General features: G+C 45.0%; 1 protein-coding gene across 9 annotated transcripts in view; it reads right to left on the reverse strand.

Moving 5' to 3' along the window:
* ANKDD1B (ankyrin repeat and death domain containing 1B) overlaps positions 1 to 13,885 on the reverse strand; it is a 49,973-nt gene that overhangs the window by 31,384 nt on the left and 4,704 nt on the right. For 8 of the 9 annotated variants that reach the window (XR_005225976.2, XM_043547178.1, XM_037903003.2 and 5 more), the window contains 2 exons: positions 7,702 to 7,805; positions 5,915 to 6,013 (listed from right to left, as the gene is read on the reverse strand). Coding sequence is in view for 8 of the 9 variants with exons in the window: in XM_043547178.1 (XP_043403113.1) it covers positions 5,915 to 6,013; positions 7,702 to 7,805 (203 nt within the window). In the remaining variant the exon portion in view is untranslated. Of the gene's footprint in view, positions 1 to 5,914; positions 6,014 to 7,701; positions 7,806 to 10,606; positions 12,537 to 13,885 lie in introns of those variants that run through there. The other variant, XM_043547179.1, reaches the window with a different exon arrangement.

The following is a 13,885-nucleotide window of genomic DNA, read 5'->3' on the forward strand; positions in this document are numbered from 1 at the left end:
AAGCCTAGTTATAATCAGAACAAGACACTGAGGGGCATGTTTAATGAGGGAACTAGCACACACCTTTGTAATTCCACAGCCTTATGATGCACCCAAAAATGTTAATGATCCCATAAAATTATTTTATTGCTTAAATATACTTTCAAAAAAGCTCAGAGAGAGAATATTGGAAATAATTTACCACTGACGATAGCTTAATACAGTTTAGATATAAGTTATACAAATACAGAAGATACAAACTTGGAATTAATATACATTACAATTATATATATTAGGGATTATCTTCAAGAACTCATGGAGGACAGGTGAGGTCCCAGAAGACTGGAAAAGAGCAAACATAGCACCTATCTTCAAAAAAGGGAACAAAGAGGACCTGGGAAATTATAGACCAGTCAGCCTAACTCCAACATCTGGGAAGATACTGGAACCAATTATTAAAAAAATCAGTCTGTGAACACCTAGAGGATTTTAAGGATTAAGCAAGGACAACTCATGCCAAACCAACCTAATTTCCTTCTTTGTCAGGTCTGGCCTAGTGAATGGCAGACGGAGTTGTAGATGTGGTATATCTGATTTACTAAGGCTTTTGACACAGTCCCACATGACATTCTCATAAACAAACTCGGGAAATGTGGTTCAGGTGAAGTTACTATACGGTAGGTGCACAATGGGTTGAAAGACTGTACTCAATTAGTACTTATTAATGGTTCACTGTCAAACTGGGAGAATGTATCTAGTTGGGTCCTGCAAACGTATATCCTGGGTTCAGTATTATCGATATAACCCTATTACCCTAGATCATAGCTAGCTTGAGTACAGCAGCAGTGTAGCTGCAGCAGCAAGGGTGGTGGCACAGGCTAGCCTCCCGAGTACAACCCTCTCCAGGACCCAGGTATACCCTTAAGTGGCTAGTCCGTGCCACTGCAGCTACCTGCAATTGTTACTCCAGCTAGTTGTGATCTGGCTAGTTCAAAGCTGACTTAGGCACATCTACATGTGCTGCAATCACACCTCATGACTGCAGTATAGGCAGTCCCTTAGTCATTGTTATGGAGGACTATTGTTCAAAGCCAGCTGTCCACCACTTATAAAATTGATCTGTTAAGGTTATGTATTATAGCTGTAGTCATTTTAGAACTTTTCATATTAATCATACATGCGGCTTTCAGCTTGGCAGACAAAAAAAGGTACAATCACATGGCTAATTCGCTATGAACATTTTGGGTTCAGAATAATAAGACTTACTTAATTGTCTTTCCTGATGGTATAAATCAGGGGTCAGCAACCTTTCAGAAGTGGGGTCCCGAGTCTTCATTTATTCACTTTAATTTAAGGTTTTGCGTGTCAGTAATACATTTTAACATTTTTTAGAAGGTCTCTCTCTCTAAGGCTATATATAATATAACTAAACTATTGTCATATGGAAAGTAAACAAGGTTTTCAAAATGTTTAAGAAACTTCATTTAAAATTAAACTAAAATGCTGATCTTACCCAGCTCAGCCCGTTGCCAGCCTGGGCTTCCGTTCACCTAGGCCGGCAGCAGGCTGAGCGGGGCCTGCAGTTGGGACCCCAGACTGGCAGTGGGCTGAGCAGCTCCTGCCACCCAGGGTCCCAGCTGCCAGCCCCGCTCAGCCCGCTGCCTGTCTGGGATCTCAGCCCTGCCCACATAGAGTGGGTACCTACCTTCTCCCTGGTTCTAGCCATTCTCTTCCTCTCTCTCTGCACTGAGCTGAGCGTGGGAGTGCACTGAGCACAGGGCTGGGAGTGAAGCAGCAGGCTGGGGGTTGGGATGGAGGGTCTGGCCAGGAGCTAGAATGAGGGAGGGGGCTCAGGGTTGGGGAAGGAGGTTTGGGTATGGAGTGCTTACCTGGGCAGCTCCCATTTGGTGCGAGGGGTGCAGGTGGGAATGTGGGGTGTGTGTGTGTGTGCAGGAGCTCCCATTTGGTGCTCAGGGTGGGGGTGGGAATGTGGGGGGTGTAAGAGTCAGGGCATGGGGTGTAGGCGGTGCAGGGGTCAGGGCATAGTGCTGGGTGTGAGGGGAGTGCAAGGGTCAGGGCAGAGGGCTGGGTGTGGGTGGGGGGGTGCAGGGGTCAGGGCAGAGGGCTGGGTGTGGGGGTTGGTGATGTAGGGGTCAGGGCAGAGGGCTGAGGGTGTTGGCTAGGATCCTGGGGATGCTCCCACCTCCCTGCCCAGAGCGGCTCACGGCAGGGGGCTGGAGGGGATATGCTGTGATTCTACCTCCCTTCCCCAAGGCCCCGCTCCTGCCTTTTCTCTGCCTCCTCCCCTCCCCGGAGCAGCGAGCGGGCTGCGGCTCAGCTTCTCCCCCTCCCTCGCAAGGGCCATCAGCTGATCGGCGGCAGGGAGGGAGAGGAGGAGGGGCAGGAACCCAGCACGCTGGGGGAAGAGGCAGGGGAGGCGGGAGCTTCTTCACCCTGCCTCCGTGGGGGCCGGGCGGAGAAGAGCGGGCCGGGGGAGGCAGGATTTTTAATGGCATGCTGTTGCCTGCCGGGGTCCCAGCCGCCAGCCCACTCAGCCCGCTGCCGGCCTGGGTTTGGCAGCCGACCCCGTAGGTTGCCAACCCCTGGTATAAATATTTAAGCTTCTGAATGGTAACTCTGTTCAGTTTCCCAGCCCTGCTTGCAAGTGATTCACAATAAGGAAATCTCTGAGCTGTAGTACAAGTCAAAGACTATGGGATGTACAAAAGTTAACTCAGTTGCAGACCCTGGCAGCAGTGGACAATATTGCTCACGTGATTTCAGCTCTACCTTTCAAAAAGATCCCTGCAGGTGGTCTAGTTAATTGCTCCACCATGCTAAAGTCTCTTCCTCATGGGGCTCTGCAGGATTCTGTTGTGTCTCACCTCTCCTGTACTGTACATATGCCGACTGGGAGAGAGGGGGGAAGACAGTTTGGAAGGCGCAGATATCAGTATGCAGAGGACACTGAGCACCAGGTCTCTCTCTCACTGAGCCCAAAGGCTACATTGTCTTTGTTTTTCCAGTGCCTGGCCAAGGTAGGGGGTTTGGAGTAGAGCGAACTGGCCAAAACTCAAACCAGACAGGACGGAAGGGATATTGGTTGATTGGAGGAGAGCATCTGAAGGACATGGTAGGGATAGCTTCTGCCTCCTTAACTGAGCTGGTGTTTATCCAAGCCTTTGTCAAAGAGGTACACAATTTAGGGGTCCTTCTGGAGCCTCATTTGCTCTGGAGTCCCAGGTGGACTTGGTGCCCCAAGTGATTTTTCCATCAACATCTCACACAAACTGTTTCTTTTGAATGAAGACCTTATAACAGTTATTCATGCCTTTCGACCTCCACTGGAACACTGTATAACACTGTACATGGGGCTACTCTTTAAAGACCACTCAGAAGCCATAGCTGGAGCACAGTGCGATATTAGCGATGGGAAGCACCAATTTGCGCTGGCTCTTTGTTCACTTCCGAGTGTTTCTATTGTTCTTTATATATAGCTTTAATTAAATATAGCTGCTTTCACATGCCCCTAGTGCCTAAAGCTACAAGGATAGTTGTGATAAATCCACTTTGTAGACTGCACATACATTTTTAACCTAGGACTATAGAAGCCCAATGCTGCTTCAGTTGAAGTCCAGGGCAAAACTTCCATAGACTTCAATGGAGCAGAACGCTCTGCAGAACAAAAAGCAGTTGTATTGCCAATGTCTGCAATGGTAACAAAAAAACAGGTGAAATGGGGCTACAAAAGAGTGACATCTTGGCACTTTTTCCTGATCAAACCAATCACCCCATTCTTCCCCTCGCTGCCTCAATCTGGATTCCCATTTGCAACACAGAGCCAGCATTTGTGTGATGTAATACAGTAGCCCATATGCCAGGCAGCCTCCTTTCTCCCTTTGGGACACTTCACTGCCTTCAAATTATTCTACAATATCTAACATACCCTAGAACATACCCTGCCATGGCATTTTTTTGAAGCTTATGAATATCACATACTGTGGAAGAGATAGGTCACACAAAGAAGTATTCACATATTTCACAGATAATTATTTTCCCTCCTAGCTCACAACCAGCTGTAATGAGTAGCCTCCTCCCAGGTGCCTCATTGTGGCCTCAGGGTAACCTTGCAAGTAGCCCTTTGCCTCATTTTCCCTTTTGGCTTCTCAGTAATTCCACAGAAGCACACACTCAAGTCCATAACATAATTTATTTACCAAACACAATACAAAGGTCTCTAAGAATAGTCCATATCACCCCAGTGCAAGTAAGCCTTAAAAATCATATCCTCTTGCTTATTCACTTTACACATACCACTTTCCAGTGTCCTCTACCACACCCAGACTCTTTGTTAGTCCTCCTCTGTTCCTCTATCAACACAGCCACCCCAACCCTCCTTCTGGGATACAACCCCACTCTTCCCAGCGGGAACTTCCACAGCCTCTTTGCTGGGAGCCTCTTATTGTTCCTCTGGGCCCCAGCTCTCCAGCAAGGAGATACCAGCGGGTCATTTCCTCTACTTCTCTCCCTTCCTTCAGCCTCTTTGGCCCTTGGCTCCAGCCCTCTGTCGTAGAGTCAACAGGATCTCACTCTACTGTTTCGCCTGCCTTTAGCGCTCTCCAGCCCTGGCTCTCTGGCTTGGGAATGCCAGCCAGCAATCTCCTTGCGGATCTCCTGCCTTCATCCTCTCCCAGGGAGCACCTTCTTTCTCTAGTAGCTCTCATCTCCTGCTCTGTCTCCTGACTAATTCTGTCTGCTCTGATGCACTGGGTCTCATTAGACAGAGTATCCTAGGCGCTGCCCCGCCCTCTTAAGTGGCCCAACTGGGAGCACCTGGACAGGAACAGATTCACTGAGCCCCGTTCCTCTTAATGGCCCAGCCACCCTGTTACTCTCACCCGTAATCAGGATTGCACTGTAAATTCTTTTTAGCGATGGTTTAGTTTTAGTTTAGAAAAAAAAGTATAAAACAGGAGAAGTCTTGCATGAAAAGGGTATAAATATTTCTAGAATTTTCACAAAAACATCTCTAATATAATGTTTTAAGAACTCCAAAACCTCTCTACTGGGCCCTTAAACAGGAATGAGAAATTCTAGAAGGAAGGACAGAGACAGTTTACACCTAAATGTCAGTTTTATTTTTTAAAAATTACCACCTAATTATTCATAGAAATATTGTCATGAATTACAAGTCATAACTTGTAACCCAGCTGTTTGGATGTATACATTTCCCTTCAGTGTTTATAAGTCAAACATTGCAGCACTGTATTAGCGTATGGGAAGACAGTCAAACAAACCGAAACAAAATTCAAAATGGCTAATCTATTTGCATCATATCCAAGCAGAATGAAGTACACAAAGTAAACAAACAGCATATCTGGTGAAAAGTGAATTGCATTTTAAAAACTCTTTCCCTTTGAAATCTGTTCACTCTTAGTAACCCATAAGGAGTTTTGCTTCATTAATATATGGGCCGGATCTCCCACTATGCTGCAGCCACTCTGCCTCATACTGCCGGCCAAAGTGGCTCTAAAACTGACATAATCTAGCCACCCACCCCAGTGCAGGGAGTCCTCTGATGGCATAGAGACAGCATAGTGACTACTATACTACTCCCCTCTCAGCTGCCAGAGAAGGGGTGGTGTGCTGGAGGAAAGGGGACATGGCCAGTGGTTATCTGTTCTCCAGTGGTCCCTGGTTGCTTTGTCAGCCCGTTGGGGCTACTGGTGGTGTAAATTAGAACAGTCTAACAGCTGCTCTAATTTACAGAGAGATCCAAACTGGGACACACCCACCCCAGGATTGGGGAACTGCACTGATGGCATTAAATCACCTTTACACACACACAGATACCCCTCTTGTGCTGTGCTGTTGCAACTGTAGCAGCTAAGGGTTCAGACCATGTTTTTTGATCTGACAGTAGTGGTTTGCTTACCTTATCTGCAACATCCACTCTAGCTTTGTGATGGAGAAGAAAATCCACAGTAGATACATGATTTCCTGCCACAGCAAAATGGAGAGCTGTGCGCTGCAGCTGAAATAAAACAAGCCTGGGTGGATAGGTATGTAATATAATTATTTTTATTACACAAATTATCAGGATTTCTGAATCCTCTGATCAAAGCTCACCAATACACATTCATTTGCACATTCTCTAGCCAACATTTGCCATTATCTGTATTTCTGTTCCCTTGTATCTAAATTAAATATTGTGTTTAATGAAATCTAGTAGAACCAGAGTACATTAGGTATTTATGTGCCATTCTAATCCTTTCACTGCAACTCACTAACGTGTCATTAACAGGGCTTAACTAAACACACATAGCTTGGAGAGAGGAGATATGCTATGCAGAAAACATTCATTTTCACAATTTCTATTTTACTGTTTGATTTTAAAAGCAAAGATTTAGGTGATATCTATACCACGAGTGCTCTGCAATAGCTGTAGACCAGGCCTAAGATTTATGTAATTCCATTTGTTTCTTGGTGATATCCTGTTTGCTACATATTTGTTTTTGATTTTATCTCTGTAATGCATGACTCGAATGCTCCTCTTACTTGGTATTAGTCACCATTTCAGTTTGGTCTGTTGTTTATGCAAACAAAGGTTTCCATCCTCCAACCCTCAATGAATAACTTTACATGTGCAAATAAACTGAAGGAGTTCAGTGGATCTGCCCATATGAAATAGACGTGGTCTGCACTTAAAAATGAGATCAACCTAGTTACATTGCTCAGGGCTGTCAAAAATTTCATGTCCAGAGTACCATTAATAGCAGTATGTACTGATGGAAACAATATTCTTATTCAAAAGAATGTAATTTTTTCTGAAGGAGGACTCAGGAATTCAGCTGCAGGTACTCTTATTTCCTCCGTTCAAAACCAAGCATGTGGAAAAGGAGGCACATTTTTTTCAGAACTCGTGATTAAGTAGTAGGACGCGCTAAGTCAGACAGTTTACACCTAAATGTTTGATGCAGGCTGGCAACCATTTGTACGAACCCCCTGAATGGGCTGCCCAAGGGGAGTGAATTGCCGTGGGTGGGCAGGCATTACAGGGGGACAAAGGCCCACTCTTTGTTATTGCGGGATGGGACTAACATTCTTCTCCATGAAATGCTGCAACACTTTCTGTAGAAAATTCTAGTCCAAATTTAGATCTACACCAAAAGGCTACAACTCTTGTTGATATCAATGGAGTTCCATCTGCTTGCACCAGGTCTGAATTCTGACCTCACCTTGTAGCCACACGATACAAGTGCAGTCATGTTGCAGCACACATTGAACAACACAACTCTTTATGTGCATTTTAATCTGCAAAGCATTTCACAAGAACCAAAAATGTCTGTGAGGTTAAGTATACCCATTTTACAGATGGGGATACTGAGGCAGAGGTTAAACTAATTGCCCAAGGTCATAGAGTATCAAGATTATAACTCAGAAGTTCCTGGTCCCACTCTTATACACTGACCACTAGACCTATGAATTACTGATCACCCTACACTCTCACTAAGTGCAAGTGGAGAGCACTCTTCACTTCACAAGATTTGGGCACTCAACTGGACACCTGAAATACTACTTGTGCAGAGAATTTTCTTCAAGGGTATCTTTATACTCCTCCTCTTGCAGTCAAATACACTAGTACTTTTGAGATTTCACTTAGCGACCATACACAAGGCATATTTCTGGTAATTAAAATATCATACAGTATTTTATACTCACAGTATTTACAGCATTAATGTTAACATTCTTCCTAAGTAACTTCTCCATGGTTTCCAAATTGTTCATTTTAGCAGCATGATGAAATTCTCTCTCATGTGGTAACACTGTAGAAAATGTGACAAAGTAGTTTATGGTATTTAAGAAATAGTCATAAAAAACTTAAATAACAACTCTACTTTGTTCAACATCTTCATTAATGATCTGGATGATGGGATGGATTGCACCCTCAGCAGGTTTTCAGATGACATTAAGATGGGGGGAGAGGTAGGGATAGGGTCCAGAGTGACCTAGACAAATTGGAGAATTGGGCCAAAAGAAATCTGATGAGGTTCAAAAAGGACAAGTGCAGAGCCCTGCACTTAGGATGGAAGAATCCCATGTACTGCTACAGGCTGGGAACTGACTGGCTAAGCAGCAGTTCTGCAGAAAAGAACACGGGGATTACAGTGGATAAGAAGCTGGATATGAGTCAATAGTGTGCCCTTGTTGCCAAACAGGCTAATGGCATTTTGGACTGCATTAGTAGGAGCACTGCCAGCAGATGGAGGGAAGTGATTATCCCTCTCTAATTCAGCACTGGTGAGGCCACATCTGGAGTACTGCGTCCAGTTTTGGGCCCCCCGCTACAGAGAGTTCAGCAGATGGCAACGAAAATGATTGGGGGCTGCGGCATATGACTTAGAAGGAGAGGGTGAGGGAACTGGGCTTATTTAGAAAAGAAGAGTGAGGGGGGATTTGATAGCAGCCTTCAACTACCTGAAGGGGGGTTCCAAAGAGGATGGAGCTAGGCTGTTCTCAGTCGTGCCAAATGACAGAACAAGGAGCAATGGTCTCAAGTTGCAGTGGGGGAGGTCTAGGTTGGATATTAGGAAAAACTATTTCACTAGGAGGGTGGTGAAGCACTGGAAATGGTTGCCTACAGAGGTGGTAGAATCTCCATCCTTAGAGGTTTTTAAGGCCCAGCTTGACAAAGCCCTGGCTGGGATGATTTAGTTGGAGTTGGTCCTGCTTTGAGCAGGGTGTTGGCGTAGATGACCTCCTGAGGTCTCTTCCAACCCTAAACTTCTATGATTCTACTCCCCTTACCTCCTGTTGTTTGAGATATGCACCTCTTGTTTCAATATTCTAAGTGAATTATTTACTTTTTATCATGGAATTGTTGTTACAATATTACATCTCCCCCCCAGGAATCTGGTTGATCCCTCTAGTTCCAATTCTTTAAGAACAAATAGAAACAGAATTTTCACCGCACAAAAATATCATTAATTGCACTTCCCAGAATAATGATACTGCATTTCTATAGGTCCTGTCACCCAAATGAGTCCGAGGGTGCTTTACAAATGTAACAACCAACAGTACAAAACTACAGGAATTATTTCACTCATTCTTTTAAATACAGCCACCTTGGGAGTGAAATGAAGCAATTGTTTGAGAGACAAGGTGCGTGAGGTAATATCTTGTATTGGACCACTTCTGCTGGTAAGAGAGACAAGCTTTTTTAAGCTCAAATGCTTGTCTCTCTCACCAGAAGAAGTTGGATCAATAAAAATATTACCTCATCCACCTTGTCTCTCTAATACCCTGGGACTGACACAGCTACAACAACATTGCATACAACTATATAACAGAACACACCACCAATCTCCATAATACTGTAGGGCAGGAACTGACGCATGCATACGTCCAAGTAAAACTGACAGAGGAGTTTAGGTAGAAAGAAGGTGATTACCTACTTGGAATTTGACTGGGACACCTGAGATAATACAGTATTCCGATTCTTGGAAAATTCATGAGATTTACTAGAGCTCAAGACCTTGGTTTTATGCCTCACCCAAAAAGAGAGCACCTCTAGTAGCAAAGAAACCTGGGGAAGCTGGGCTTTTTTGGGTACCGTAACAAAATCACTAGGCACCCACTTGGTTGGCTTTGACAAAACTATTAATGTTTAATAAACTCAGAAAAGAGATTTCAAAGAGTGAGCATTAAACATCAGTCTAGCTAAAATAGAAGTCTAAGGCTATGTCTACACTTACAAGCTTACAGTGGCACAACTGTACTGATACAGCTGTGAGGTCTCCCATGTAGCCGTGTTATGCTGACAGGAGAGAGCTCTCCCGTCGACATAATAAAACCAGCTCAACGAGCAGTGGTAGCTATGTCAGCGGGAACGCGTCTCTCACCAACATAGCACTGTGCACACAAGTGCTTATGGCGGCAAAACTTTTGTCGCTCGGGGGGTATTTATTTCACCCGCCAAGCGACAAAAGTTTTGCTGACAGAAGTGCTAGTGTAGACATGGCCCTATACACTTCTCTGTCAGCACACCTCTTTCCTAGCACAATAGATACAAATAACTAACCTTTAGCTGTTAGGCTAAAATATCATAGAGACCAGATATCTGACGGGGCACCAGTTTGGAACGGTCGCAGAGAGGACAGTGCTACCTACTGAACCACCAGCACCACTTTCTGCAGCAACTACTCATCTCCAAGAAAATCAGCAAGATGCAAACAAACGTGCATTTCTGCACTAAATACGAAAGACAACAGCCTAAGAAGTTATCCAGCCATGCTTCACCAAAGCAGTGATATCCCAAGAGCTATTACATTGCTGTAATGTGGAAGTTCCCCACCATACTAAGGGCATGTCTACACATACAGTGCTGCAGCAGTACAGCTGTACGGAGGGAGCTGCGTTGCTGCAGCACATCCAGTGAACACACTCTCACGTCGGCATAATAAAACCAACTCCGTGAACGGCAGAAGCTATGGCAGCAGGAGAAGCCTGAGTGCTTATATCAGTGTAACTTATATTGCTCAGGGGGCTGGTTTATTCACACCTCTGAGCGACATACATTATACCGACATAACCTGTAGTGTAGACATAGTCTAATTCTCCCTCTCACCTGGAGTCCTGAAGTCTGAATTTCTCAAATGTCACATTAATTAATTTTCAAGTGGGCTTAATGTAAAAAAACATTCTACTTTGTTCACACTGTGCCTGGGATAAAGAGGAGTAAGACTGATGGCAGAAACAGTATAGAAGAAATAACCTGCACAGAAACAAGAAAAAATCATGTTTGGAAGGCCAAGCCTACAAATCCCTATGCTTCTTCCATTGCCACATTTAACCATTATTTCAGCACTAATGGACCTGATTCTCCTTTACCTACGTTGCTGTAAACTAGGAATAATTCTATTGAAATCAAGAGTTGAAAGAGAAGTCCTTTGGTATGCTCACTGTGTGGAAGAAGGCAAGGACACGTGGTATGGATTTTTAACCAGGCCGCAACTTTGTCAAATTACATCCAAGATTCTCATCGGGGGACAGCCCAGAGCAGTCACTCACTTCTCTTTGAACATTTGCCAGTCCTTGGAGGCTTCCACTGCAGGGGGAGCCAATCATCACACAAGGAGGGTCTCTGTGAGCTCTACTTGCCTGCTAGCTCCCTCCCGCTTTTGGGGGTTGAGGCAAGGAGGGAGCTCAACCCCCAGCCAGCACCGCTGCCAGGTGTGTTGGCAGAGCAGTCCACCAAGGTTTGCATTTGCTCCCAGTGGGTTAGACATGATGCCCCCATCTCATAAGATATCCTTGGGATGCCTACAGAATTACCTTTTTGGATCCGGAGCCTAAATCAGCCAGTTCCTGCACTGGGCACCTGCCAAAAGTTGGAACTACTAAATGACTCTCGTGCAGGTCCAAGCTGTGACCTTTGGGAGGGGGAGAATTCCAGCCTTCTGGCTGTCCAACATCCAACCCCTAGGTTTCACTGGGAGGAAGGCAAACAAAACCAAAAAAAACAACCAGCTTCACTCAGTCTGGTGATACAGGGAAAAAATCCTTCCTAGCCCCGAAGTGGCAACTAGCACAGCCCACAAAGAACCTAGGTAGCGGAGGCAGGGTGGGTGGACTACTGGTAACCAACAAACAGGAAGTGGCTCTGAGCACTTGGGTTTTATTAAATCCAGATCTCCTGGCTCCAAATCACTGGCCAAATCCCAGGAGACCGCAGCCTATCCTGAAGTCTTGATGGAGCCGGAAATCTCACAGGACGCAGCCTGTCCTTCCTTTTGCCCTCTTCCATTGCAGGAGCCACCAAAACACACCCCTCACTAAGCCTGAGGTTTGCACTGCTCCAGCATTCTCTCTTGGAATGGTTTAGAGCCGGGGTAGTCAATTATTTTGTGTCAAGGTCCAATTTTCTCAGTCAAGGTACAGTCGAGGTCCAGACTCAAGAGAAAATAATAATAAAAAACCAACAAAAATTGATAGTAAGTAAATAAAGATTTCAGGGTCTGGTCAAAAGTGTCTGGAGGTTTGGATTTGGCCAATGGTCCACCTATTGACTACCCTTGGTTTTGAGTTTGAATAATGAATCTTTCCATGCTTGTCTCACTTTTAGTTTCCTGCCATGTTATCCACAAAGATAAAATCTCTCAAAAAATACAATGTTTTGCAGGCTCAACAGAGTTTAGCTGGTTGAATAGTTGGGGAAGAGGGTTCCGAGAAGGTATGATTTTTCATTTACTCAATTTTTTGGTGAAATTTTTCATTTTTGAATTTTAATTTTTTCAGGTTTCTGTCTTTTCCTCCAAATCTTCTCCCCATTTTTTTCCTGTTTGCCATTGAACTGGGGGAAGGAGGGAAAAAATGAAAAATACATTTTAAAATTAACATTTCCAATGTCTAAAAAAGGGCCATTTTCCTGTTAAAAAATTATTCACTTGACAAATGTCTGCCAGCTCTTATAGAGACAGGTTTCAGAGTAGCAGCTGTGTTAGTCTGGATCCACAAAAAGAAAAGGAGTACTTGCTCAAATAAATTTCAGAGTAACAGCCCTGTTAGTCTGTATTCGCAAAAAGAAAAGGAGTACTCGTGACACCTTAGAGACTAACCAATTTATTTGAGCATAAGCTTTCGTGAGCACGAAAGCTTATGCTCAAATAAATTGGTTAGTCTCTAAGGTGCCACAAGTACTCCTTTTTCTTTTTTCAGATAAATTTGTTAGTCTCTAAAGCTCTTATAGCAATATTTCTTGACTTATCAACTATAGGTTATAACTATAGTACCCTTTCCCACCTAACCTCAAAAGTGTTTTCTGTACGGGCTGCAGACAGGAAGGAGGATACCACACCCTGGAGACAGCAAAAGTTTTACCATTGACTGCAGTGGGGCCAGACATTCACCCAGTGTCCTTTCATAGTTGATTTGGGCCCTAATTCTGCAAAAAGTCTGTATGTGTTTCAAGCATGTGAGCAGCCCCACTGAAATCAGGGGGATTTCTTATGTGTTTCAAGTTAAGTGTGTGCACAAGTGTTTGCAGGTTCAGGGACTTGGACTGGACATGGGCCAAAACCAGCACCCCTGATTCTCATTATACCAGATTTATAAAGACTGAGGGGCTCTGATAGATACTCATGTGCATTATTTTTAATGTACATAAAATTGCACATAGTTTGATTACTTCCTTCTCTGCCACCCTTGGTATGTTCCTTCCTTTGGGACAAAAAGGAAAATCAAAAAATGGTCCTGATAACCTGACCACTTCCCTTGCATGTTGTATCTTGTTCCCCCACCCCTTTGTCTGCTGCTCTTCTTGTTTAGAAGGTAAGTTCTCTCGGACACCCTGTGTGTCATACGCTTAAAGCCTCCTGATTAGATGCTACTATACCTATAACACAAATTAATAATAATCCCCCAAAAATGTTGGGAGGGGAAAGAATTCAGACTTGTAACCAAACTTTATAGCTCCCCTCCACTTTCCACAGTGGGACAACCCAGAACTGCAGAGCCAAACATCCCAGGCCCTTGGGAAAGTCTGGATCTTAACTGTGGAGCTTGAGCCCGCGCCTAAAGCAGCTCAGGGCGGGGACGCAAAGAAACCCGCAGGCCTTCGATTTCTCTCAGTCGAGGCTCAGGAAACGACCTCCTGCAAGGGATCTGACGGGGATTGTAAAACGGGTGCCCGAGAAGTGCAAACGGCCCGGTGCAGAGCCGAGGGACAGCCTCTGCCCAGTCTACCTGTCTAAAAGCAGTCCCTTCCCCTTCCTACAGCAGGGCTGCTCTCTCCCGCCTCACGCTTGGTCCGCAGCAGCCGGGCCACGTTCCCCCCTTCCGTGGTCTGCCCGCGGCGCGTTCCCCGCTGCTCCCGCCCGCTGTGGCTGCGCAGCGCCGAGCCCCAGCC

This window comes from Chelonia mydas, chromosome 5, assembly GCF_015237465.2.
Source record: "Chelonia mydas isolate rCheMyd1 chromosome 5, rCheMyd1.pri.v2, whole genome shotgun sequence".
Taxonomy (NCBI): Eukaryota; Metazoa; Chordata; order Testudines; family Cheloniidae; genus Chelonia; species Chelonia mydas.